Source organism: Hylobates moloch, unplaced genomic scaffold (genome assembly GCF_009828535.3).
Source record: "Hylobates moloch isolate HMO894 unplaced genomic scaffold, HMol_V3 SCAFFOLD_4, whole genome shotgun sequence".
NCBI lineage: Eukaryota > Metazoa > Chordata > Mammalia > Primates > Hylobatidae > Hylobates > Hylobates moloch.
The window spans coordinates 106080674-106106384 of record NW_026652279.1 but is presented as its reverse complement, the minus strand read 5'-3'; the positions used below and the strand labels follow the sequence as shown (position 1 = coordinate 106106384).

General features: G+C 45.1%; 1 protein-coding gene across 4 annotated transcripts; it reads right to left on the bottom strand.

The window, feature by feature from the left end:
* Nucleotides 1-773: 773 nt before the first annotated feature.
* SERP2 (stress associated endoplasmic reticulum protein family member 2) lies at nt 774-25462 on the bottom strand. 4 transcript variants are annotated; one of them, XM_032150801.2, is made up of 5 exons: nt 25056-25462; nt 24704-24814; nt 19140-19212; nt 7907-8131; nt 774-1216 (listed from the first exon to the last, which is right to left on the bottom strand). In XM_032150801.2, exons 2-4 carry the CDS (start codon nt 24785-24787, stop codon nt 7908-7910), a joined length of 381 nt encoding a protein of 126 aa, XP_032006692.1. In that variant the 5' UTR covers nt 24788-24814; nt 25056-25462; the 3' UTR covers nt 774-1216; nt 7907. The 4 variants fall into 4 exon arrangements, with proteins under 4 accessions (XP_032006692.1, XP_032006693.1, XP_058293832.1 ...); XM_032150802.2 differs by lacking the exon at nt 7907-8131 and having other exon boundaries at nt 25056-25443; XM_058437849.1 differs by lacking the exons at nt 774-1216; nt 25056-25462 and adding an exon at nt 1234-2689 and having other exon boundaries at nt 24704-25045.
* Between the last annotated feature and the right edge of the window lie 249 nt (nt 25463-25711).

Sequence of the window (25711 nt, the reverse complement as noted above, 5' to 3'; positions counted from 1 at the left end):
AAAGCCCCCTAATTCAAGCAGTGCCACTAAAACCAAAACCTGTTAAGTGGTCCAGAGAGACCCTGGTCATGTCTGTCACTTTCCTTTTTAAAGCTCTCATGAAGTTAATGAATGAAAAAAATTGCTAATGCAAAGATGGAAATTAATAAAAAAAGCATGCTTCATATTGCAGGGTGACCAGCTCTAATCCTACCAGTGATCTTGTGGCTGTCCCTGTAACTTCCTTTGGCAACACCATGCTTTGAGAAGCTGTGGGGAAGGCTGGCCAGGGAGAGGGCCTCACCCCCCCATTCTGCCAGCTGATCCCCCAGAGGGCTGCAAGGCTCCTGATTTACCCAGAGCTCTGGAGTGGCTGAGGCTGGGCCCTGGGGTTGGATGGTTCTCACCAAGAGGCCTGGGACATCTGCTCTGTGCTAAGCTCTGAGGCAGACCACAGAGGAGATAATGACTAATCGGACCTTCACATACATTGTACATGCCTTTTCTGAACTGAAAAAGAGAAGAACAAACAAGACAAAAATATTGAAAAAAAAGAAGAAGAATCAAATGTGTAGAAAATGCAAGGTCATTAGAACTGCCCAGGGCTTCATTCAGGCAAAGATCTTGAGGGTCTGGCCAGGGACCTGCTGAGTAAATCTAGCTCTGGTTCCCCTCCCACATATTCCCTGCCCCTCCTCCAACTGCATAACCAAGTCTCCCCACCTCCCAACTTTCCTTGAGCTATTCTGCTATTTTCTTCACCTTAGTTTTCTCACTATAACCCACACATGGTATAAGGTTGAACGAAGACATTTATTTGTAAAACCAATTCTCAATGGAGGAGAGATTGTATCCATAGAAAGTAAACCAGTGATCGTTCAGAGGGCCACATGCACGCATTAGTGAAACCAAGGGAAAAACCAAAAAGACAGCACTGCTGCGGACGACCCGCGTGGCTACTAATCCTGCCAACAGAAAAGCAAAATGTCCTTTCCGCTTGAGAACACGGATGCACCAAGATGTCCTGTGAGAAGGCAATTTGGTCTGACATCCATGATGAGGTGATCAGGGAACAAGTGGGGGAGCGTTTTTTTCTATTCCTTGTGGCCTGCTTGTTTCCCGCAGAAACTGGCTGACCGCTTCCGTTGTCCTCCCCCCTCCAGTGGGAGGGAGGTGCTGTCAAATCCCTGGCCTTCTCACATGCCCATCCTTATGCTCTGAATGATCTGAAAGATAGCTGAAAAGAGGAAACACCACAGCTCAGACACCAGACTACACACAGCTGGAAACCCAGCCCACAGCGAGCCCGGCTTCTGCAGACCCCTGGGCCCTGACGTGTTAGCTCACAGCTGATTAGATATTTCCTAACGAGGAGTTAAGTTAACAAGAGGTCAGTGAACTTCTTTAAAAAGGCAGCCTCGCTCAGTCGGCTGATGGATGCCTCAGGGATTTATAGATAACTCCTGCTAATTCCACCAGCAGTTAAGGCCAGAAATCCCTCAGGCACTGAGAGGAGATTTGGCCCCCTTCCCCAGCAAAGTTCTGGGGCTGCCCGGGAGAGGGATATGGGCTTTCGTGCAGAAACCGCACTCATTAAACAGGTCAGTGAGTCTGCCTTTTCAAAATGGCTGTGACCTGTAAAACAATGTGCCCTGTGCTGGGAAGGCAGACCAGGTGCTCAGAGCAGCCCACGGGGCCCGGCCTCTGGCTGCCCAGAACCCTCCATGCGTGCGTATCTTCCAGCTGCTTGGAACTCTCTGAAAGGCAGCTGTCTCTCATGGAGAGCCGCACTAATTTACTCAGGGCTCAACCTTTAATAACTGGGGTTGTCAAGGGGGTGGGTAGCTTGTAATCCCACAGAGAACTCCTGGGACCCTTGCCCATGTGGATGAGAGCTGGTTACATAGCTTCAGCCTGTTTCCAGCTATTGGGTTTCAAATGTGTTCCAGGAGAGGAAGATCCCAACTTCTTTTTCACATCTTCCCCATTGAGCAACCTTGGTCAGTGTTGACAAAGATGATGGTAATGATAAGAGTAACTACCATGTATTGAATGGCTTTTTTTTTTTTTTTTTTGAAGGAGGGTGGGTATCATCTCATCCAACCATGTGTAAAAACAGAATAAACACTGAGCTCTCAGGGGTCTTACCCCTTCTCGCCTTCTTAAAGTCATCCTGGAATACATCCAGGATCCACGGTAAAACAGTTATCCAGAACCCTAGGAAACAAGTCATTCAGGTTTCATCATCTGGCATCAGTGAGCACATCCTACGTGTCAGACACCGCGCTTCAAGGATACAAAGAGAAATGATGCACAGGGCCTTGTGGAATTGTTCTTGGACAGCTGGGTTTTCAGAGGAGACAAACATGAATGCATTTTTTGGCTTTTTTTCCCCCTAAAAACACTGTACCCATCATCACTACCTTTCTAAATTGGAGATACCATCATATTTCAATGCTAACTTTTCATGAGTGTTCAGTGTCACCATAATGAAAACCAGTAACTGATGAGACGTGCTGTGATCTGGTTACAGAGGAGGCAGCGTTTGATCTGACACTGAAATGCTTCTGGTCAGCCGTACTTCTGGGCTCCCATTTCTGCTTCTGATCATTTTTTGGGTCTCTTTCTTTTCATCTCTGCTCACATCTCTAGTATTACTACACCAATCTGCAGTGGGCCCTCTACTATTATTTTGTTGCTGTAGACTAAGCTGAAAACAGAAATTGTTAGAGTTATGAGTCAAATCAGAGTCAATCAGCTCCATGTGAGTGTCAGGGACTCATCTGTAGATATGGTGAAGGTGTTGGTCCAACAACTTGTGATATTTAATTCTGGATGTGCTCAGATGTTTTCTTAGCTAAGTTTGGGTTCTTGGGTGGGTCTTTTTTTTGGGGGGGGGTGGGGACGAAGTCTTGCTCTGTCGCCCAGGCTGGAGTGCAGTGGCGCAATCTCAGCTCACTGCAAGCTCCGCCTCCCCGGTTCATGCCATTCTGCTGCCTCAGGCTCCCGAGTAGCTGGGACTACAGGTGCCCACCACCATGCCCGGCTAATTTTTTGTATTTTTAGTAGAGACGGAGTTTCACCGTGTTAGCCAGGATGGTCTCAATCTCCTGACCTCGTGATCCACCCACCTCAGCCTCCCAAAGTGCTGGGATTATAGGCGTGAGCCACCATGCCTGGCCTTGGGTGGGTCTTAACAGGAGCAGTTGGAAGAGAAAGTACCCTACAACAATTTATAAGCTTGCAGAAATATCTGATGTTCCTTTCCTCCCCACCAAGGCTCACAAGGAGTAAAAACTAAATAAACATTCTGTATTCTGGCTCAATAGGAATGCCAGGAGGCAGCTGTATATTCAACATTAGGAAAAAAAAAATTACACCTACCATGCCTCAGACTTTGTTCTTGTGATCAGGGAACTATCGCTAATCCTGACAAACAAGTTGACTTTAGAGCAGAAAGTTAGGATCAGATGGAATTGCGTTGAATATCAGCTCTTTGCTGAAAAGCTGTGTGACTGGACAAATAATTAACCTCTTAGAGGCTGCTTCCTGTTCTGTAAAATGAGGATCATGGCCTTTGCAGGGCTGTCATAGGGATTAAACCATATGACACATAGGCAGGGTCCTCACACATGGAGGACTCCCTGCCTGGTAGCTACTGCTATCATCACTGTTACTATGACTACAACAACTGCTGCTTCTCCCTGTCCCAGCATGCAGACCAGCGCTTGGCACTATCTGCTACCCTACAAAGCTATGAACTTTGGGAAATTACTACACAGTTCTGAGCCCTGCTTTCTCTACCTGTAAAACTGTGGATAATAAGTACCTCAAAGGATGGCAAGGAATAAATAAGATGACATAAGTAGATGCTCAGAAATATTACTTCTCACTTACTCTTGCCCTTAGACAAAAAATTATCAGCAGGATGTAAGTCAACAAATAGGAAACCATCTGTGTCTTAGTCCATGTAGCCCCCATATTAAGTTAATTCATAACTTCAAAAGTTCGAGGTAATAAAAAGAAACCATGCAATTCTTTTTTAAGGAACTGTTACAAATCTCTTTAAAGAATCTAAGACAGTCCAGGTGCGTGGCTCATGCCTGTAATCTCAGCACTTTGGGAGGCCAAGGTGGGCAGATCATGAGGTCAAGAGATCGAGACCATCCTGGCCAACATGGTGAAACCCTGTCTCTACTAAAAATACAAAAATTAGCTGGGCCTGGTAGTGCCAGCTACTTGGGAGGCTGAGGCAGGAGAATCGCTTGAACCCGGGAGGTGGAGGTTGCAGTGAGCCGAGATTGCGCCACTGTACTCCAGCCTGGGCGACAGAGCAAGACTCCATCTCAAAAAAAAAAAAATAAATAAAAATGATAAAAAGAAAGAATCTAAGATAAAGTTTGCACGTCTCAGAACAGCGACACTGATATTAAAACAACTTACCTAGTTCTTTGAGTTTGCTTTAAAAACTGAGGATCATTCCTGATCATAATTGAATCCATGAGTTAACATATAAGAGTCCAACGATACTTAACATGTTCACAGATGAACCTTCTTGGAGACACTACTTTGAATAAAGTCTAATTTTTAAGTTCACCATTTACCTCCACAAGATAACAGAGAGATGGCTGTGTTTATTATTTATTTTTCAGTTGTATCATTGTCTTTAAGAAAACTTACACATCTTATACTAATTATTATTAACTGTAATTCTGTGTACCTGCCAATACTGACCTGCAGAGTAACCTCAGCCTTCCAAATGCTGACTTTCCGAGGCGGCAAATGGGAAGGGAGCCAGCAGTGAGTTCAAAAGAGGGAAAGGAAGCAGGGAGTCTAGACCCTGACAAGTTAATAACTTAACAGTGGGTGAACAAAGCTGAGAAAACAGCAGAGTAGGCTGCAGGATAGGAACTGTGGGCAGGCGAGACAGCGGGGAGGAGAGATGCCAAGAAAGGGAGGGACAGCAGGCGTTCCAGGACAGGCGATCAGGGCGTGGGCAGGTCCCAGAGTTTCAGAAAAGTCCAGGGGAGAGCAGGAGCTACCAGACCCACGAAGCCTCTGCATCCTCCTACCTGTGTCAAGGATCCTGGCCCTTGGTAACCTTAGATGATCCCATTTCTCTTTTTTCAGCCTCCCCCTTTCAACAAAGTCTTTAGGCTTTAACATGCTAGGAGCACTCCCACTGAAGAATCAAATACACCAGAGCTATCTGACTGACTCCACATCCCCATCCACGGGGCCCTCTCTTCCTCTTCACGACCATTTCTAAAGAGCTGTCTATGCTCACTTTCTGCACTCTCTTACCTGCTATTCTCGCGTCAATCCACCTCATTTAAGCTTCTGCTCTCTTCCCTCCATTGAATATCTTTTGCTAAAGTCACAAATGACTTTTGAGTCACTTAGTATAACAGGCGTTCTTCCACCTTCTTTCGCCTTACTCCCTGCTCACCCGCGCTGGGCACTTCCTGCTGGAAACTCTCTTCCCTTGGCCTCTGTGAAACCATGGTCTTCTAGGTTCTGATTTTCCTCCTTCTCTTGGATGTTTCCTCTAAACTTGTTTTAGAGGAAACAATCCACTTGACCATTAAACATAAGCGCTGACATTCTGCAATGAACGTCACTGGCTTTCTTCTCATTACGTTCTTTCTCCTTAGGCAATGCCTCCCAGCCCACAGTTTGAATTGCCACCTAGCTGTTGATGATGCACAAATGTGTTTCTCCAGCCCTGACTTCTCTGAGCTCCAGCACACCTTCCACTATCTAGTTGATATCTACACCTGGGTGGCTCAGAGGTACCTCGGACTCAACAGGACCTTCTCATGATCTTGTCCCACTGCTAAAACTGGCATCATTTTCTTCCATCTTGCATGTAGACTCAAAACACCACAGTCCTTCCTGATACCTCCAATCGATAATCAAGACCTGTGGATTTTACCTGGGAATCTTGTGATTATGCACCCTTCTTTCCATTCCTCAGAAGCCACCCTAGTCCAAGTTACCATCATCCTCCCCAAGACCCCAGTGAGGCCCTCCCAGTGCTTGAATCTTGCTCTTCTTCCATCCTTTCTCCATACTGTAGCTAGAATTATCCTTTCAATAAAAGCAAATAATATATTGTCACTCTCATGTTTACTGCACATCAAAAGCTTCCCGTTGCCCAATCCCTGATGAGGCCTCCATGACCTGCACATCCTGGCCCCTGTCCAGACCTGTCAGACTCACCTTATATCACTCTTCTCCTTGCTTGGGGTACTCCCTCATGTTTTCAAAAGCTCCCTGCTCTCACCACAGGGCTTTTTTTTTTTTTTTTGAGATGGAGTCTCACTTTGTCACCAGCCTACAGTGCAGTGGTGCGATCTCGGCTCACTGCAACCTCTGCCTTCCAGGTTCAAGCGATTCTCCAGCCTCAGCCTCCTGAGTAGCTGCGACTACAGGAGCGCACCACCATGCCCAGCTAATTTTTTTGTATTTCTAATAGGGACGGGGTTTCACTGTGTTGGCCAGGACGGTGTCAATCTCTTGATCTGGTGATCCACCCGCCTCGGCCTCCCAAAGTGCTGGGATTTACAGGAGTGAGACCACAGGGCTTTTACACATGCCATTCTTTCTGTCTGAAATACTTCTACCCCACCCTATTCCCTAGTTTCCTTCATCAACCAAAATTTAATGTCTTTAGAGAAGCCTTCTTTGATCACCTGGAGCAGAGGTTCTCAGACTTGAGCATGCATCGCAGTCTCTTGGGGACAGGTTAAAACACAAATGCTGGACACCTTCCCCCAAAACCCTGGAGTTAAGGGACTGAGAATCTGTGTTTCTAACAAGTTCACAGGGGACATTGAGATGCCGGCCGAGGGACCACACTTTGAGAACCACTTACCTGAGAGTACACCAGTCCTTTGCATTACATGATTTCATAGCCCCACGTGCCTCTCCTTTACATAGTTTCATGGCTGAAATTGTACAGTTTCATGGCTGAATTGAAAGTGTTTTGGTGTGATTACTTGATTAACTCATCTTTCTTTGCCATTAGACTATAAGCTCCAGGATAACAGGGACCAGGTATGGCACAAAGTAGGTCCTCTGTAAATATTATTGAATTACTGAAAAGTGAACGATTGCAAAGAGCACAGAGGAAAATACATTTTTAAAACCTCAAATGACTACTTTGCAAACCCAAAGAGTCAGCATCAAATGGCTGCCTTTAGATCCAAATGTCTCTAAAGCTCAGTCTTCAAAGGGGAAGTACAAGACCATAAACTCCTAAAGGCCTGATAATGGGCCATCCCAACCCACTCTCACCCTGGGGACTGGCCCTCCCCAGCTAAGAGGGAGTGCCAGAAGGACACAGGGATGACATAACAAGTGGGTCCCATAGGAAAGTGTCAGAAAGCTGGAACCCTGCCAGATAACAGGAGGCTTCCTAAAGCCACTTTTATTGACAATAAATTGATGATAAAAGAGATCAAGGGAGTTGCTGAGAAGAGAGATTAAGAGAGGCTGGAAGAAGAATATCCTTTAGGAGAAGAAGACAACCTAGAAATCATACAGTTTTGCTTATTTTTCATTAAAGAAAATGAAAATGATGAAAGAGCTGGTAGAAAGCAAAGTACAGGCCCTCTGAGAAACAACCTGAAATGTTAGGAGACAAGACATTGCAAAGTGGATCACTAAGTTCTCTAAAAGAATCAGCACAAAGAAAGTCAAAAGCAAGATGCCATTTTCTGGTGGCTTCTCTAGAGATGGAGAAGAGGGAAAAAAGAGAGATGCCAGAGACAGGCAGGGCAAGGAGGCGCTATTAAAACCCAGATGTTATTAGCAAAGAACGTAAAGCTTTCTATCCACATTAAAATGGCAGAAAGACGCTTCTGAAAGAGAGCTTCTACACAATCCCAAATGCCCCCAGGGAACAAAGGAGGCTGCAGGTCACCTTAAGGGAGCCGATGGCTGATGAGAGGTCTTCTCCAGGCTGTGCATCTCAGATCCCAAGGATGAACTCCAGAGCAGATGAATGGCCTCAGTCTTTCCTTCAGGGCCGGCCAGTTCCTTAAACATCTCACTTGCCGATCTTGGGGGTGGGGTGACTCCCTCTGGATGTTACGGTTTTGAGAAAGTTCTGGTAGTCTCCAGGAAAAGGCCAATTTATGTGGTTGACCTGCAAATATGGCGAATTCAAGTCTGTCCTGGAGCGAGTGTCCAGGGCGGGTGGGTGGGGACACCGGTGGCCCAACCAAGAGGCAGCCTGTGGCTGGGTCAAGTCTTTCTCCATCTGGGAGCAAGACCCAGGATGGCTGCACATCAGGAACCTCTGGAAAACACACTTTTTCTGGCAGGAAAAATAGGGGATGTTTTAGCAGGAGCTTTTTTCAGTACACAGTCATATGCTAAAGGCCTAAATTGGTGGAAAACTTTTGCTCCATAGAACTTTTAGGGAAACAGTAAGAGAGAGGGAATGCAGGGTAATGGAAAACAGATGGGTTTTAGAGTCTGAAAGAAGTAGGTTTGGGGACTAGCTCTCTCACTTTTTAGCTATGGGACATTGACCAATTTCCTCTATGAGCCTCAGTTTTGTGATCTGGAAAAATGAGTGTAATGGCATCTTTGCAGGGACTGTGTGACCAGAGGGGAAGATGTATGTGTAGGACCTGGCATTACAAGTAGTCAGTCCTCAATAAATGGTAGCCAAAACAGTTGTACGAACAGATCTTGCTCACCCTCATGGGCTAGTTTATAAAGAATTCTTTCTAGACTTAGAGAAGTTCTAGCTATCCCTGCAGAGGTGACACCACTGACTTTCTGGTTTACAAACCCTATCCTTTATCTATCCAAGGGGGCCGCTGGTCTCGGCTCACGGAGGTTCCTCAATATCTCAGTGCGATGCTCACCCACTACAAATTTTCTCACCATTAAAAAGCAAAGCTACCAAAATGGGCAAAATTTTATTTCTTCCCTCTTAAGCATTCAGAGCTTTGGTAAGGACCTTCCCAGGGAGGTGGAGAGTTGGGAAGGCAGTGTGAGCAAGACCATAAACATAATTACAAGAACAGCAAACACTTATAAAGCCAATACTGTCATTCCACTAAACATTCCACATGCATTGCCTCAGTTAATCCTCAGGATTAATAGTCCTGAGAGTCCCAGGAGTTAGGAACCAGTACCATCCTCTTTTAAGAAGAGAAGAACTGAGTCTTAGAGTCGGTGTAAGTATCTTAGACAAAGCTACATAGCTAGTAGGTGGTTTCAAATACACAAAGTCTGGCCCTTAAGTTGTAGCTCTTAGCAACCATGTTAACTTCCCCCCTATGGCATGTGCACATGCTAATGTGGTGGCTTTCACCCAATACACCACAAAATACAGACCTTCCTCAAATTTTGTGTCCCCAAAAGATTTCAGAGAGCAGCTAACATTTCACAAAGAAACATTTCTTAGTTGTTGCAAAGGCTCCATTCCGGCTCCTCAACCTTTGGGCTCAAAGACAGTTTGCCACAAAACTGGTGGCCACACAGGGAGTGGCAAGAGAGAGCATTGAAAAGAGAGTCTCTTTGCCCTCCCATATGTCCCTGGCATGTGTGTAACTTGTACTTTTCTTCTTCCACACCATCCTTAACAGAACAGCCAGTCCTGGGGAAAGTTTGGGTGTGGCCCTTCCAGAAATGGAGAGGCCTCCAGCACATTCATACAGGGAGAGACCTGGACCATCCAAAACACAAGGCTGGGAGAACGGGAGGATTCAGGCCCTGCCAAGGACATCTCAGAGAATCACTTCTTCACATCTGTTCTGAAAAGGCTGTCCTGAAAAAGGACCTGTCTGTGACATGATCTCTCTGCCCTCCCCCAACCCACAGCAGGCAGAGGCCCTGGAGAATACAAGGGGAAAGTGCCGCCTGTTAACTGACAGATGAAAGGAATGTCCCTGCCCAGAAACGGCGGAGTGACTCCCAACGGATGGTGCCTGATAAACCTCACAGGCTCTTTGTTGAAAGGCATTAACTCTGCAATAACAGAGGCCAGCCCTGGAGCCAGGCACAATTTCCTATTTGATGGGCAAAGAGAGTCCAGATGTGTGCTCCCTTCTGGCGATGAGAAAGTCATAATATCCAGCAACATAGGGAGATATACTGTACATATACACACACACACACATGCAAGCATGCATATGCATGCATATACATACGCACACATTCATGAACACACTAACACATACACATTCACAAATACACACACATGGAAACAAACACACACAAAAAACCCACATATACAAACACACACACACAAATGCAAACAGAAACATACACAGGCTTCACTTCAACCAGAACAGCTGCTCTTTCATTTATTTCCCTCTAAGATTTGAACAAAGTTCTGCAGCTTAAAAAAAAAAAAAAAGACCAAAAACCACTAGTCTAGAGTTTTTTTAAACACATTTTTTTTCTGCTTATAAAAGTAATATATGCTGATTGATAAATTTGGAAACTATAGGAAACAGTGAAGAAAATAACAGTCACTAGTTAATCCTGTTACCCCAGAGGTTTCCCTTTGATGGGAATAAACGTTTGTCAGTTTCAAGAATAGCCAGGCTTTGGTCACCATTAAAATTCTCATAATCTCTAATTAGGAAATGAATATCAGGGTTGGCCAGAGAAAGAGAAATAAAATTGAAATTAGGAATACATGAGGGAGAAACAGCCGAGGGAGGGAACTGGAGCATGGCTGGTATTTAAGAGTTTCCCTCTGAGAGTCAAAGGATGATGGGAATTAGATGGTGACTCCATTGATGCTGCCTGAAACTATCCCTGAGGCATCAGGACAGAGAGAAACACAACCGCATCGCAAAGAGTGGCGTCTCAGATTGCTGCATCCTGTCAGTGTGGGGTATCACACCCAGAGCTCAGAAAAGGTAAATAATACTGTGAGACCACAAGAAGCATGTATAGGCTGACTCTAAATAAAATTATCCAAACAGGTAGCATATTAAGGAAAAGCCCTCGTTTCACCAAGTCCAGGAGGCATTCTGGTCAAAGAGGAAAGCTGGAAATGCCGAAGACAGCTGTCTTGTGAATACTGTGGCAATAACCTTATAAAAAGTTTAGGCTAAGGATAGCAGAGATGAGAACGTGGCCTTGCCAGCCATATCGTGTTCAGGACAGACATTACCAATCAACTGCAGCCCACTTTCCCACTAAGCATTGGTATAGCCTGAGAGTCCTTCTCAGTAAGGCTCATACAAGAGCTGGGGACAAAAGGGAAAGAAAACGCCCAGAGGAGAGGGCTCTGGGCACAAACAGCAGTGACTAGGTCCATGAATGGGCCGGGGAAGCATGTCAAGTCTGCAAGTGCCTTGAGAAGATAGCAGTTGACCTATCTGTGTGACAGTATCTTTGTGGGGAACAGTCTCAGACAGATATTCCAGCTAATGCTTGCCTCTGAGTCTTGAGATAAAAGCAAGCATTCTTCAGAAGCTTTCAAACAGCTCTCCAAAGAGGCAGGTTTCAAAACCCGGGACTGGCAGAGCCAGGATGAGCTGCTTATCTGGAAAGAGGCCCCACTGCCTGCAGAAATGGAAGATGATAGTTGTATTAAAAGGGGAGAGAAAAAAAGGGCAAAGTCTCTTATGAGGGCACTGAAATCTCTTGGCCTTCGACGTGGATCTGGGTCCTAGTAGATCAAGTAGAGGCAAATCCAGCCAGTTAAACAGACTCAAGCAAAACAAAATCCCAGGCTAGGGTTTGATAAGAAGTTTCTGGCCTATTTGGGTTAATAATCTGAGCAGACCCATAACAGGTATTGACTAAGAAATGGGTTTTTGATTTCTTACATAATCTATATATTAACAAAGCCGTCTGGGTGCGGTGGCTCACGCCTGTAATCCCAGCACTTTGGGAGGCCGAGGAGGGCTGATCACTTGAGGCCAGGAGTTTGAGACCAGTCTCAACAACAGGGTGAAACCCTGTCTCTACTAAAAATACAAAAATTAGCTGAGCATGGTGGCACATGCCTGTAGTCCCAGCTACTTGGGAGGCTGAGACAGGAGAATCACTTGAACCCAGGAGGTGGAGGCTGCAGTGAGCTAAGATGGTGCCAATGCACTCCAGCCTGGGCAACAGTGAGACTGTCTCAAAAAGGAAAAAAAAAAAAAACTGGTTATCAAATTAAACAAAATGAAACAAGATACAGCCCTGAGATGTTCTAATTGGGTAATACCGTGTCTCAGAAGAATATACTATTCCCAAAGCTTTTGTATCTCATAAAGATAACTTTTACAGCAAAAGAGTGGTGGATTAGGGTTGCTTTAAGGAAATGAAACTCACATTTTTTTTTTCCTGACATTCAAATTAAAGGACAAACTGCTGTTCATTGATTGTGGTCTGCATATTAGTGTTCCTTCTCCCTCTGTGGGGAAGACTTGATGCTTTATCACATGGGAAAACAGCCTCATGCATCCAAAGTGTTATCACTTACATTGCTCCCACTCATCCGTGGAGTGAAGAGGCAGGGACCATGGCTTGCTGATAGATTGAGACCAATGTGAGAGGTCGAGTCTGCAACTGAACATGCAGCCTGGAAGGATGAAAGGCGTGTGGGAGTTGAAGCACCCCACAGCACAACTGATGGTCCCGTGGTGCCACTGTTTCCCATGAGGGCTACAAGGACAGAGGTGGTGGTGACTGTAGCTGCGGGCTTTGAGCTTGCTATGGGCCTGCACTTAGATGCCCGGAGCTGCTCAATGCCAGGACACCTTGGGAGGGCTGCTCATTATCCCCATTTTCTTGATAAGGGAACCAATACCAAGAGTAAATACCTTGTCCAAGGTCATTCAGCTGACAAAAGTGAATCTAGGCTCGAAACTGACATCTGGCAGATCCTGAAACTATCCTCCCTTCGGAGGCCTCCTATTCTGAGTGCCAGTTGGTCAGTTTTCAAAGCAGTCCCTTGCCTAAGAGAACTTTTGCAATCATGGAAAGTAGAAATTTGCTTATTCTGAAGAGGGTGTATTTAGATAACCTCCCCAAACTCCCTCTCACCAGGGCAATGTATTAGAGGTTTCCACCAAGTGCCTAAGACAGAACAGGGCTGGGGTGCGCTCGGATCTGGGGGGCGTGGGGCAGCCCCGGGAGGTCTGTTGCTCCCATCTGGCTTTGCAGTGAGGGGTGGCATTCCCTGAGTGTGTGTTTATGCCAGGGGTCTCTGGGTGCCTGGACTGTGTCCCCTCACTACTCTCTCAGTCTTCATTCCTTCCTTTTCATTATCTTGCTCTTATTAGGATGGCGGGCATGAAAGGCACATGCAGAGGAGGAGGAAGCCACAGGAGAAAACCGAGAAGCAGGAGGCAAGTGATGGCAGTGACCCATGACTATCTATAAGAAAGGGGTCCTGTAGACTTTTTACAGGCTTGTTAACCTGTTTTTCCACATAAAACAGAGAAAGGGTGACCAATAAGTGAGCACATACTTACGTGCCAGCTTCTTACCAGTCCTAACTCTTTCCCAGAAGACAGCCAGAAAAACAGATAAAATGTGCATTCATTACTGTCTGCCTGACCTGAATATTTATTTACCCTAGGTACACTGGCACTATTTCTAAAAAGAGCACTTTGCCCAACCAATCACCAATGAGAAAAGTGGGTTAATAGAGTAAGGTAATGAAAGCAAGTGAGACTTCCAAGAGACTCACATCAATGATCAACATCTTTATTAATATTAGAAGATTTCGCCTTTTTCCTTAGCATCTGTATAAAAACATACAAAATAAGAGTAACCAACCACATGAACACAAAGAAAGGCCATATGACCTCCAAGTTCCCACTGGAACTTGGTGAAATAGAACTTGAGCCTGGCATAGGGATGTATCTTGTTCAAAGGAGAGCTAATAGAAAGGAACAGGAAAAGGGTCTATCTGTCTGCAGAGATGTGGAGATCCTACAAGACACTCCAGTGCATTTGGCCTGAGTGTTGCAGGCCAGGGCAGGTGTGTGGGTGCAGGTGTGCATGCTGCAAACAGGCAGATGTGAGATGTAGGGGATTTTCCTATTTCAGATTACAAAGCTGGAACAGAGGTGAGACAGACCACTGATGAGGGCTTCAACTATCCCAGCACCTACCAGAAAGCTCATTACCTAAAGCAAAGCAGCTGACAAATGGGCTAGACTTGAGGACTGCACATTTGTTTAAATGTAGAGAAAAGAAGGGTAGGCACTTATGGCCTGTGACCCTAAAACGGGAGAAACTCAAGAAGGAATAGTCGGCTCTGCAAGAAGAAATGAATCGTGACTAATTCCAGAGAGGTGGCAACAGGGACAGATCTAAAGGAGCTATTGTGTTTCCCATGACATGTTCTGTTTAGAAAAGGACATGTACAAAGATAGAAGGAAGGGCACAGTACCAAGGACAAGCTGAGAAGAGTGACACATTTCTGTGAGAACCGTGCCCGACTTGAGCTGAGGATTGCAAAAAAATTGCTAAAGTTGGCAAGAAAAAAAAAAAAGGTGGTGGTGAATTATTTTTAGTTATGATTAAAAAAAGGGATGAGGCCCATTACTTAGGGATCATGATAGCATGTTAACAGAAGACAGGGAAAGTAAGATGGCTCAACTCTTGTTTCATGTCTAACCTCTCCATAAAAGCAAAATGGCTTTATAACTACAAAGCTTTAAATCAGCATCATTAAAAGACCCCTGGGTGGCCGGGCGCATTGGCTCATGCCTGTAATCCCAGCACTTTGGGAGGCCAAGGCGGGTGGATCACGAGGTCAAGAGATCAAGACCATCCTGGCCAACATAGTGAAACCCCATCTCTACTAAAAAAAAAAAAAAAATTAGCTGGGCATGGTGGCGTGTGCCTGCAGTTCCAGCTACTCAGGAGGCTGAGGCAGAAGAATCGCTTGAACCTGGGAGGTGGAGGTTGCAGTGGGCCGAGATTGCGTCACTGCACTCCAGCCTGGGTGACAGAACGAGACTCTGTCTCAAAAAAAAAAAAAACAAAAAAAAACAAAATCAAACCTCCAGAGAGGTGGAGCTAACATACTTAATCCCTGGAAAACCGCTGGAGACCGGCAGAGTTCCAACAGATGCTTGTTAGCAAATGTCCCAATTTACCCAAGAGGGAAAGATACAGGTCCTGCTGTATGGGCTGGTATGCCAGGCAAAAGTTTAGGCCATATAATAGTTTTTAAAGCCCTTCAAAAAGGAAGAGATGGGTTTTGAGAGTTGGCCTGGGTTTGAGAAAAATAAGCCACGCCAAATGACTCTACTGGCTATTTCCCCTTATAGGGGGCCTAAGGGGGCAGACTGGAGAAGGCCACAGTTACTGTGTATCTTGAAGCCTATATATATCTTTATCTACCTAGACCCTTGACAATACAGGTGGCATGGTCATTGGGCTCAGGGATGCCTGAGAGTAGGCTTTGGCCATTCTGAGCACCTTATATTCTTGAGCCCAGCACATTCTCTGAAGCCACCATGCCACTGCCACATAGTGTTCCCATGCAGAGTCACCTTCCTCACACCCTTTGTCTGGCTGTTTGTTCTTCAAGACTCCACTCAAACAGCACCTCCCCTTGGAAACTTTCTCTTCTGCTGAGTATGATTTAGAAGTTCCTTATCCATGCCAGCCAAGCACCCTGTAAACTCAGCTGTCACTATCACAGTGAGCTTTCCCTGGGCTGCAACTGACAGCTTCCTTATCTGCCTCTCTCAATGCCTGCAAGTACCCAAACAGGATTGTATTTCCAAAGCCCGGCACAGTGCCAGGCACAGAGGGGACCCTCAAGACATGATGATTGCTTGAATGAGTTTTGCTTGGAGGCTCAAAGTCAACCTGAAAGAGGTTGTCTCTAATTGTGTTCTGTGGGTTTCTCCAAGTCTAGACTTTTATCATGACTTGGAAGAATAATATACTTTCAGAAACCATAATGCTGGGAAAAAAGGGTAAGTAGATCAGAGGCTTAAAGTTCAAGGTCTGACAATCTACAGACTGGTCATACAGCCTGAAAACATAGCTAACCTTTTTGTACAGGTTTATTATCTTGATTTTCCTGTAGTATGATAAAGGCATAGTTTTATTTGTTTGTTTTTATTTTGTTCTTGGTTGAAAAGCAGAGACAGATCATCTGAGGCAATGCATCACAGATGAATATGTAGGTATTGATGCAAATGCTGCATTAATGTACCGTATTCATTGCAATTTTGCACAGTGCTTGGACGTACACATTACTAATGAAGGACAATACATGAATATCTCACGTAATGTCATTGACCATATTATATACTATAATGTAATATCAGTAAGCCATTTATTATACATGTTAATCTATGTTTCGGAGCTTTATGGACATGGCATAAAAAGATAAATGATAACCAACAATAAATTTTTTTTTTTTTTTGAGATGGAGTCTCGGTGTCGCCCAGGCTGGAATGCAGTAGCGTGATCTTGGCTCACTGCAAGCTCCGCCTCCTGGGTTCATGCCATTCTCCTGCCTCAGCCTCCCGAGTTCATGCCATTCTCCTGCCTCAGCCTCCCGAGTAGCTGAGACTACAGGCACCCACCACCAGGCCTGGCTAATTTTTTTGTATTTTTAGTACAGACGGGGCTTCATCGTGTTAGCCAGGATGGTCTTGATCTCCTGACCTCGTGATCCGCCCGCCTCGCCTCCCAAATGCTGGGATTACAGGCGTGAGCCACCGCGCCCAGCCTAAAATTTTAATAGAAGTAATCATTCTTCTTTGAGAATAAAAAAAAGCATAAAGTTTTATATTAGGTCTCAAAAAAGGTCAACTAGATATCTACAGTATGAGGAATATCTGGCTTTATCCATCCATCCATCCCTCCATCCATCCATCCATCCATCCATCCATCCATCCATCCATCCATCCTAAGCACTAACTATGTGCTAAATACTAAACTAGGATCTACAAATTCAATGAAAAATAAACACTGCCTCCCCTGAGCTTATATCCTACTGGAGGGAAATGAACATAAGTAAGTAAACTAAATAACTGCAACTGCCGATGAGGGTCATGAGTAAAATAAAATAATATGTGATGGAGACAGGAGAGACTTTGGGATAAAGGGGTATGTAGATGTGTTTCCGGGATTGCAGGAAGTTTATGTGAGTACGAGCTGGGTGGCACCTGGCTGGCCATCAGCTAGACGTGAGTCAAGGATGTGCTGCAACTGTTAAAGAGTAACTGCAAGCCTGGGTCACATTAATAGAGGCAGAGTGGTGAGCAAAATCAAGGGCAGTGACAATCCTACTGCCTCTGTGGTGGTCGCACTGCCTCTAGACCACCTTCTGCAGTTGCAAATGCTATACTTTTTTTTTGAGACGGAGTCTCGCTCAGTCGCCCAGGAAGGAGTACAGTGTCGCGATCTCGGCTCACTGCAAGCTCCGCCTCTGCGGTTCAAGCGATTCTCCTGCCTCAGCTTCCCAAGTAGCTGGGACTACAGGCACGTGCCACCATGTCCAGCTCATTTTTTGTATTTTTAGTAGAGACAGAGTTTCACCATGTTGGCCAGGATGGTCTCGAACTCCAGACTTTGTGATCCTCCCCGCCTTGGCCTCCCAAAGTGCTGGGATTACAGGCGTTAGCCACTGCGCCTGGCTTTTTTTTTTTTTTTTTTTTTTTGAGACAGAGTTTCGCTCTTGTTGCCCAGGCTAGAGTGCAATGGCGTGATCTCTGGCTCATGGCAACCTCTGCCTTCTGGGTTCAAGCGATTCTCCTGCCTCAGCCTCCCGAGTAGCTGGGATTACAGGCATGCGCTGCCAAATGCTACCCTTTAATAAAGTCACTGAGCAGATCCAGAAGAGGAGTCTAGAAACCACATCTTATGAGGCAAGGTCGAGAGATTTAGGGAAGCTTAGTTTGCAGAAGGAGCCACCAGGCAGTCATCTTTAAAATATCTGATGATTCAAAGTGCTAAGAGGAGAATGAGTCCATTCTGTGTTACCCTAGGAGTTCAAATCTGAACAACTGAGAAGACAGCGTAGTGTAATTCAAAACAGGAGAGACATTTCTAATAGAATTCCAGCAGGCATGGAATAGGCTTTTTGAAGAAGTATTCAAACAGGGATTGGGTAAACAGCTGTTTAAAAGACATCCTTAAAGATACTTCTTTGGGAATAGAGTAGAACTGTGTTTCTTTGAGTGTAAGATTTTCTCATCTTGGAATGCCAAATCATCTTTAAAATATTTGAGCCACAAGCAACAATAATGCCAAGTACATTGGATCCTTCCTTCCTCCTAAGAGTTTTTGCTTCTTTGGAAGAGTGGTCTCTTGAAGATAAAAGGAACTGATCCATCTTAAATTTTTTTTTTACTTTTCATGATTTTAGGTTTGAATGCATGATTCATCTTTAGTCATGGGCTTCTCTTGTCATTGGGACAGAGGCTGTCTTGCTGGGAGGCCTAAGCCTGAGCAGGAAGATGTGGACCTCCTGCCTTCCTGCCCTCAGTTAACAGTGAGATGATGGAGGGTGGGAATCCCTAAAGGCATGCTGTGTAGTTAGAAGTGACCTCCACTCACAAGGATTTCTGAGACCCAACATATGGGGATCAGGAACCATGTCAAGGCTAGTTCAGCATGTAACTAGAAGCAATGGCACAATGCTTCTGCTCATCTTCCCTGCATTTGTGTGTATGTGTGTATCTGCATGTGTGTATGTGTGTATCTGCATGTGTGTAAGTAAAGCTCTCAACTTGCCACCTTACAGCATCAGGTGACCCATACCTTAAGGCTTGGGTCAAAGGCTCAGTTGTATCTAGGAAGTTGTATCTAGGAGCTCTGCAGAACTTTCTCATAAGGCATAAGGCCTCTCCCTTTCTCGGAATGTGGATTTATCACAGGCAGACAGGTGTTTCACCTTCTGTTCTAATGCCCTTTTAAGGCTATGTCTGCACAAAAAGACTTTACTGAACTCTACAGTGTATACAGCCACTTTAACTACTCAGTGTAATCATTTTATGATTAGGATTTGATAGTGTATCAATTCTGTCTCTACCTATATTTGGAATAGAAACTAAATCAAAACCCATTAAGATTAAGGCTTAAGGCAGTGATAAACTTGAATCCCATACCAATATGTTTTTCATCTATTTGCTTTGTGAAGAAAACGTGTGTTTTTCAAAGTCCAGTGGAGAACATGGGATATAAGTTCAGTGAAACACCCATACCTGAGCCACAGACAACAAAAACAAACAGTGCCAACAGCCATGGTCCCACAGGATATTTCTCCTCTTGCGGCCTCTAAAAGGGAATGGGAAAAAGTAAGATTAGGTTCATTGACTCAATAAACAATTATTTGAGTATCACTAGGCATTGTGCTAGGTGCTGGGGATTCTACTGTGAATGAGACAGACTTGGTTTCAATTCCTCAGTGGACAGATATAGATGAATGAAGTCCATTAAAAGGATTGAGATAGGTTTGTAAAAATTCATCAATAACCTTATTAACATCCCTGTAACTCAGTGAACTTGGTGGTCTTAAATATTCTGGGGACCGATATGGTATGAATACATAAACCAATATGGTGATTTAGGAACCAAAATGATATTAATAATAACTTTCCATCTGCTGAGGTATGCTCTGTGCCAGGCACTATACTAGGCAGTCTGCATTCATTATTTCTGGCAAGTATTATTATTTCCATTTTGGAGTTGAGAAACTGAGGTTCAAAGTTTGTTAACTTGAGCAAGAGCTGGGATTCAAATTTAGGTCTGCCTCATTACAAAGCCTGGGTGTTTTCCATTAACAGATTCAATATTTAGTTTCTGCATCTGTGAATTCCAACCAGGATCAGAGAGCACAGACATTTTCTGAAAACCTTTTACGTACCCCCAAATTAGGAAGTCAGTACAGTGGAAATCCTTGCAACAATAGAAACACCACAACAATTGTGAATGGTTATGAGTGAAGCAGCATTTTGTAATAAAGCTCTTAAGCCTTAATAAAGCTTGCACTTGGGAGAAGTCTCTGAATTCTCTGGGAAGCAGAAGGGGACTGTCAAAACTGCATGAATGAAGCCCTACAGACCTCCTGCTTTTTCAAACCAAAAGCACAGACATAATAAGATCTTCCCTCCACAACACCTCCAGGTCTATGTGCAGGTAGGGCTTGGTCCTTAAACCCAAATCAGTCAGAACAACAAACATTTTCTGAGAGATGCATCAGAAAAGAAGTGAATTTCTCAAATAGAATGGGAGAGTGAAAAAAAAAAAACCCAAAGAACTCACTAATTATTTTCTGATTAGCTTGAAAAATAGGCTGCATTCAACACACGTTAAAGAATTCACATGCAAAACACACAAAGAAAAACGTGTTGGTAGAGTGGAATGTTCATAAGTATTGATTTGTGGTTGATCTCATAAAACCCAATTCCAGATTTCAATTAAATGTTGTTGACATTTAAACATTATATTCAACATTGTAAAATATGGGCTAAAAAGTATGTTCATATCCATACAAATACCACAGCCTGACATTCAGACTGAAGGTATGTAATAGTGTTTCAAAAAAAAACGAGTGGTGCTATCATCAAGGGTGTAAGTTTTTGAAATGTTGAACAAGTTTTAGTAATGTTTCTCACAAAAACTTCTTTAAAAAAGGATAATCTTCCTTTGATTTTCATTGTAGTTGCTTTCCTAGAAAATTTATCATATATTAAAACTGTAAAATCTATGATGTGTTGTATTTATATGTAAAATTAAGTTGTAGGCTAACGTAAATATAAACTGGTTTCTCATCTAAAAAAGGAATTTATTTTATCGTAGATAAGGCAACAGTTCTTTAGTTTTCAGCTTACCAAAAACCCTTCTCTTTTACCTCACTTGGGTCCACTTGTCACCTGTATGGCCACATACTTTTTCTTGATAGCATGTGTCACAGTTTGTAGGTCTATATTTATTCTTGTGATAATGTGTTTAACATCTGTCTATGAGACTACAGACCCCACAAGGGCAGGGACTATGTCTTGTTCATGTAGTAATGTATAGAAATGCCTGGCACAGAATTTAAACATAGAAGATAATAAACGTTCATCAAAGAACAAATAAACATACAAGTTTCATTAAATAAGATTTCTTAGGTTAGGCAGAGTAAACACAGGTTCTAGGAAGGATATTGTCTTTTTAGTACTAATTCCTAATTGGTGTAGGATTATCCCTGTATCTCTCCTACATGAGAAATATGGATTAAAGTGTCAACGGCAGGTAGACTTTGACTAAGGATTAAGACATTCACTTCTCTGTCCTTTACTAAGCCTGTATCTACCACCACTTACATGCCGGCAAGTCACACTGCAAAGGAATCGGTGGCTGCTCTTAATCAGACGAGGACAAAATCTGTCTTAAATAACTGCATAAGATAACGGTGCCATTTTTTGGCCCTTAAGGCCAGGCCAAGTTCAGATCCGGTAAACAACATTCATAAAGCTACCTGAACAAAGTGTGAGATTCGCCCTTCCCACCCTCTTCCACCACCTTCCCAGGAACTTGTCACAGTTGCCCAGAAACCAGTTCTGTTGCTGTTGTGCCACTGATGCTATATAAAAAAATTCATTTTCTCTCTATTTCCAGCAAAGCTAATAAGTGAATTCAGGAGCCTGTAATGAATTATTCGCCCAGGACAGATACCAAATAGAGTCCTTTATTTTTCATATGCAGAAAAAACAGATGATCAGCATGTAGAGCTTGGAGCATATAACACAAAAACCTTTTGGATGACATTCTCCAGGGAATCAACATTATTTGGGGACTTTGGCTGATCATAGTACCCATATATCTTTTTTTTTTGACAGCTTTGGGTGACTACTTTTTAGAAGGGGTGCCCAGCAAAATCCCGTTGGGACAATTCACATAAACCTGACTCTACGGCTGGAAAAGGTGGGGAAAACTAGTAGCGATTCTGCAAATGATATGGTTTACTCCAAACATGAGTTTGCTACTTCTTGAGGCTCCAAAAATTTCAGGGAATGGCTTTCCCTGTGATTAAGATACCAGTAGGGTAACTCAGAACTCTGAAATTTAAATTCCCCATTCATTCTGGAGAAGTTACTACTGTATAATCACAAAATGATTATTCCATTTCACTGTTTCCTTTTTTTTTTTTTTTAGACGGAGTCTTGCTCTGTCACCCAGACTGGAGTGTGGTGGTGTGATCTTGGCTGACTGCAACCTCTGCCTCCCGGGTTCAAGCGATTCTCGTGCCTCAGCCTCCTGAGTAGCTGGGATTACAGGCATCCGCCACCACGCCTGGCTAATTTTTGCATTTTCAGTAGATATGGGGTTGTGCCATGTTGGCCAGGCTGGTTTTGAACTCCTGACCTCAGGTGATCCGTCCGCCTCAGGCTCCGAAAGTCCTGAGATTACAGGCATGAGCCACCATGCCCGGCCTTGTTTCTTGGATTAGTCTGCTATCTGGGAGAATAATATTAATTTATCCGTAAGCTATTAGCTAATAATAAAATACTGAAGCATCTGCATACAATTAAAGATGTTTATTTCTGAACAATTAGTCTGAATTTTCAGTTGGAATCTATACTTGTTCCCATTTAATGAATTTCATCCTGAATAGTGATTTTTGCAAGTTACTTTTAACAAAGTATAATCATATTTGACTTGTAATTGAGAACATGAGATTTAGGATTTATCAAGTTTCTCTTTGAAAGAAAATTTCATTTTTCTGTTGGATAGCCATCTATTTACAATAACGTTAACCAAAATTCCCCCAACCAATGCAAAGCAAACATTGATTGTGGCTTGGTCTGGAAACCTTTCATTACAAATTCAGCTGGGCCATTTAAAAACTCTTACAGGCGCAAGGCACAATGAGAGTTTCTTGGGGGCCACCCCATGACATATCAGAGCATATTAAAATGAACTCATACTGTACATTAAATATAATTTAAATGTAGCTCTGAACACTGAGTTGAACGGCAGGTGACTGGTACCTTTTCTAGGTATTTTAACAGTGTTTTCCCAATTTTTCCATTTTCCTATTTTATTTTGGAGCCAATAATTTTTGTTTTGGGTCCCAAACATTTTCCAGTCTTCTTGAAAAACTTGAGGTGGCAGACACTGAGTCTACAGAACTTAATAGATAAAATAGCCTTAGAAATTAGTTCTTGTTTTCTTCTTTTATAATCAGATAAGCTGTCAACTGAGATCTGACAACTGAACTCTGGTTTTTTAGTTCATGAAAAAGAGCCACATGACTAGTTATTTTTCACTGTGTCAGTTAGCAGATCTGATCCCTTGAGAAGGCAGAATTGATCTCTTAGGGATATAAAACCCTGCGTGCCTTAACATCAATTATAAGTTGCTTCTCAATGTCAACCTGGGCAGCCATTTTTTTTCCTCAGTAAAAATAAGGAAAACATAAATCAATGTGACAAAATGGTTCCAATTTGATGGCATCTTGGCATTTTGCTGCCCTAATCACAACTAAGTGATCTAATTCCTAAATGAGAGAACTTTAAGGATTACTTAGGTCTTGTGTATAAAGCTCTGAGTAGAGATGAGTTATACTTAGACTTGTGTATAAAGCTCTGAGTAGAGTTGAGTTTGATCCTAGAGTTTCTCTGCCATAATACTGCTTGGTTTTGCAAGAATTCTGGTGTGATGATTACAGATCTAGCTTTTTGCTAAGTTAATCAAACCAGCATAGTTTCTTTGGCTAAAAGGAATTGATTCATCAAATCTGCAAGCTTTCCCAGCCAAACTCCAAGCTTCAGCTGGTTTCCACTTAACTGTATGGGGTAACAGATCCCAGGCGCCTTTGCTCATATACTTGGAGACCAACTTCACCAAACTAGCCATGAGATTCATGCCTCTGAACGTCCAAAGTCACAGGCCTCGCATTTTCTGTTGACGATAATCTGCTTTGCTAAGAGAAACTCCTGAGTGTAAGGCACAGGTTTTACTTAAAAGTCCAGTTACAAAGCTTCAATTTACAGTTCTAGGGACACCGAATGCCTGACAATAAACTGGTCTCTAAAGTTATACCATGAGAATGAGTCTGAATTCACCGAGTGGAAAGAATAGTAATGCTGCCCTTAGACTTTAGCCTAGGGGCTGAGGGAGGTCTCACTGGAAGAGAGGTAGAAGAGAAAAAGGAGGCTGGAGGGAATGTGGGTCCAAATATCACTCCCCATTTTAAGCCCTTTCAACATCTCCAGGGAAACCCTCACAAAGGGGCTGGAAAGAAAACTTGATCCTGGTGCAAATCTGTTGGGGAGGGAAGACAGGTGGAGTCTGGGAGGAGGAGATGACAAGTGGCCTCCATTTAGCCATTGATTCATTCATTCAGTCATTCAACAAATCAACAAAAGTTCTAGAACATACTAGGTTCCAGGCTCTGTGTCATGCAGTTGACTTAACTGGCCCCTAAGGATGAGGCTTTCCGTCTTTCCCCGGGACAAGGCCCAGCTGTCTCCGGGGGGTAGGGGCGGGGGGGCCGGGGGGGGAAGGAGGGCTCCTCTGCGCCTCCCTGGTAGCCCAGGCGGCCACTCACAGAGGGGCCACGACCAACCAGGGCCCTCTGCGCCCACGAGGACGCCAAGCGGACCGCGCCGCCCTGAACCCAGCTCTCAGCCCCCACTCTGCAGGACCCCGCAGAAGGGGCGGGCCGGGAGCCGGGAGGCCGGACCCTGCGCCGCTACCCGCCCGGCCCCGCCCCCACCTCCGCCCCCACCCCGCCCGGCTGCCCGGCTCTGCCCGGCCGGCGCCGACCCCGCCTTACCAGGGTTTTGGCTACGTTCCCCCTCTGGGTGATGTTTTTGCTGTGCTTCTCGTTAGCCATCCGGATCCGCTGTTTGGCCACCATGGCTTGGGCGCTCTGAAATGCTCCTACCTGCAAGGATTCCCCCCGCGTTAGCTCCTGCGACAGGGCCGAGCGCGTCCCGCCGAGGCCCCCGCGGCCCACCCGGGCGCTGCAGGTGGCAAGGCGCGGCCCCGAGCCCCGCGCACCCCGCTCCCCGAGCCCCGGCTAGCCGACTCCAGAGAGAGGCCGCAGCCCGGACGGAAGTAATCTCTCATCTCAGGAAACCCTCTCCGACTTCCTCGCCATCCTTCCGGTCCCCGCAGCTACCTACCCCGCGCGGCCACCGAGGCAGGCGCGACCGCGCGTCCTCCCGCGCTGAGCGGCCGGAGCGCAGCGCGCAGAGCCGGGGCCCTGCAGTGTCGCGGTCCTGTAGCCGAATGCTGCGGGGCCGAAGGTTCGGGCGACCACGGCGTTTGTGAGCGCGTCGGGGACGGGGGCACGGCCCCTCCTGAGTTTGTCGGCCGGTGACACACCCCAGCCCCGGGGAAGGGATGAGGGCGGCCGCGCTTCAGGCCGGGCCGAGCGGTCTCCCCTGCACCGCCGCCCCCTGGTTAGGGCTGGACCCAAGGCGGTGGTCAGGGACCTCAGAACACAAGTAGAACCAGGCCAAGCCCGGGCCCGCGCTGCCCGGGTGTGGTCCACCAAACGAGCATTCTCTTCCAGGGTCTCGGGAAGGGCCCCACGCTGGGGACCCCACTGCAGAACTTTTCGTGAGGGCTGCAAGGAGGGCCGCGTTGTAAAATAAAGAGGAGACATGAAGCGGGATCCCCTGAGGGTTGGGGATCGGGCGGTGAGGATGGAGGTGGGACAGGCCTTTTTGCTTTGGTAGTTGTAGGGGTTACAGTGGAAGATGGGCCAGCGGCAGAGGGGAGCATGCAGGAAAGGGGAAGAGGCCTTGGACCTGCAGCCCAGGTCGGATTTGGTGGT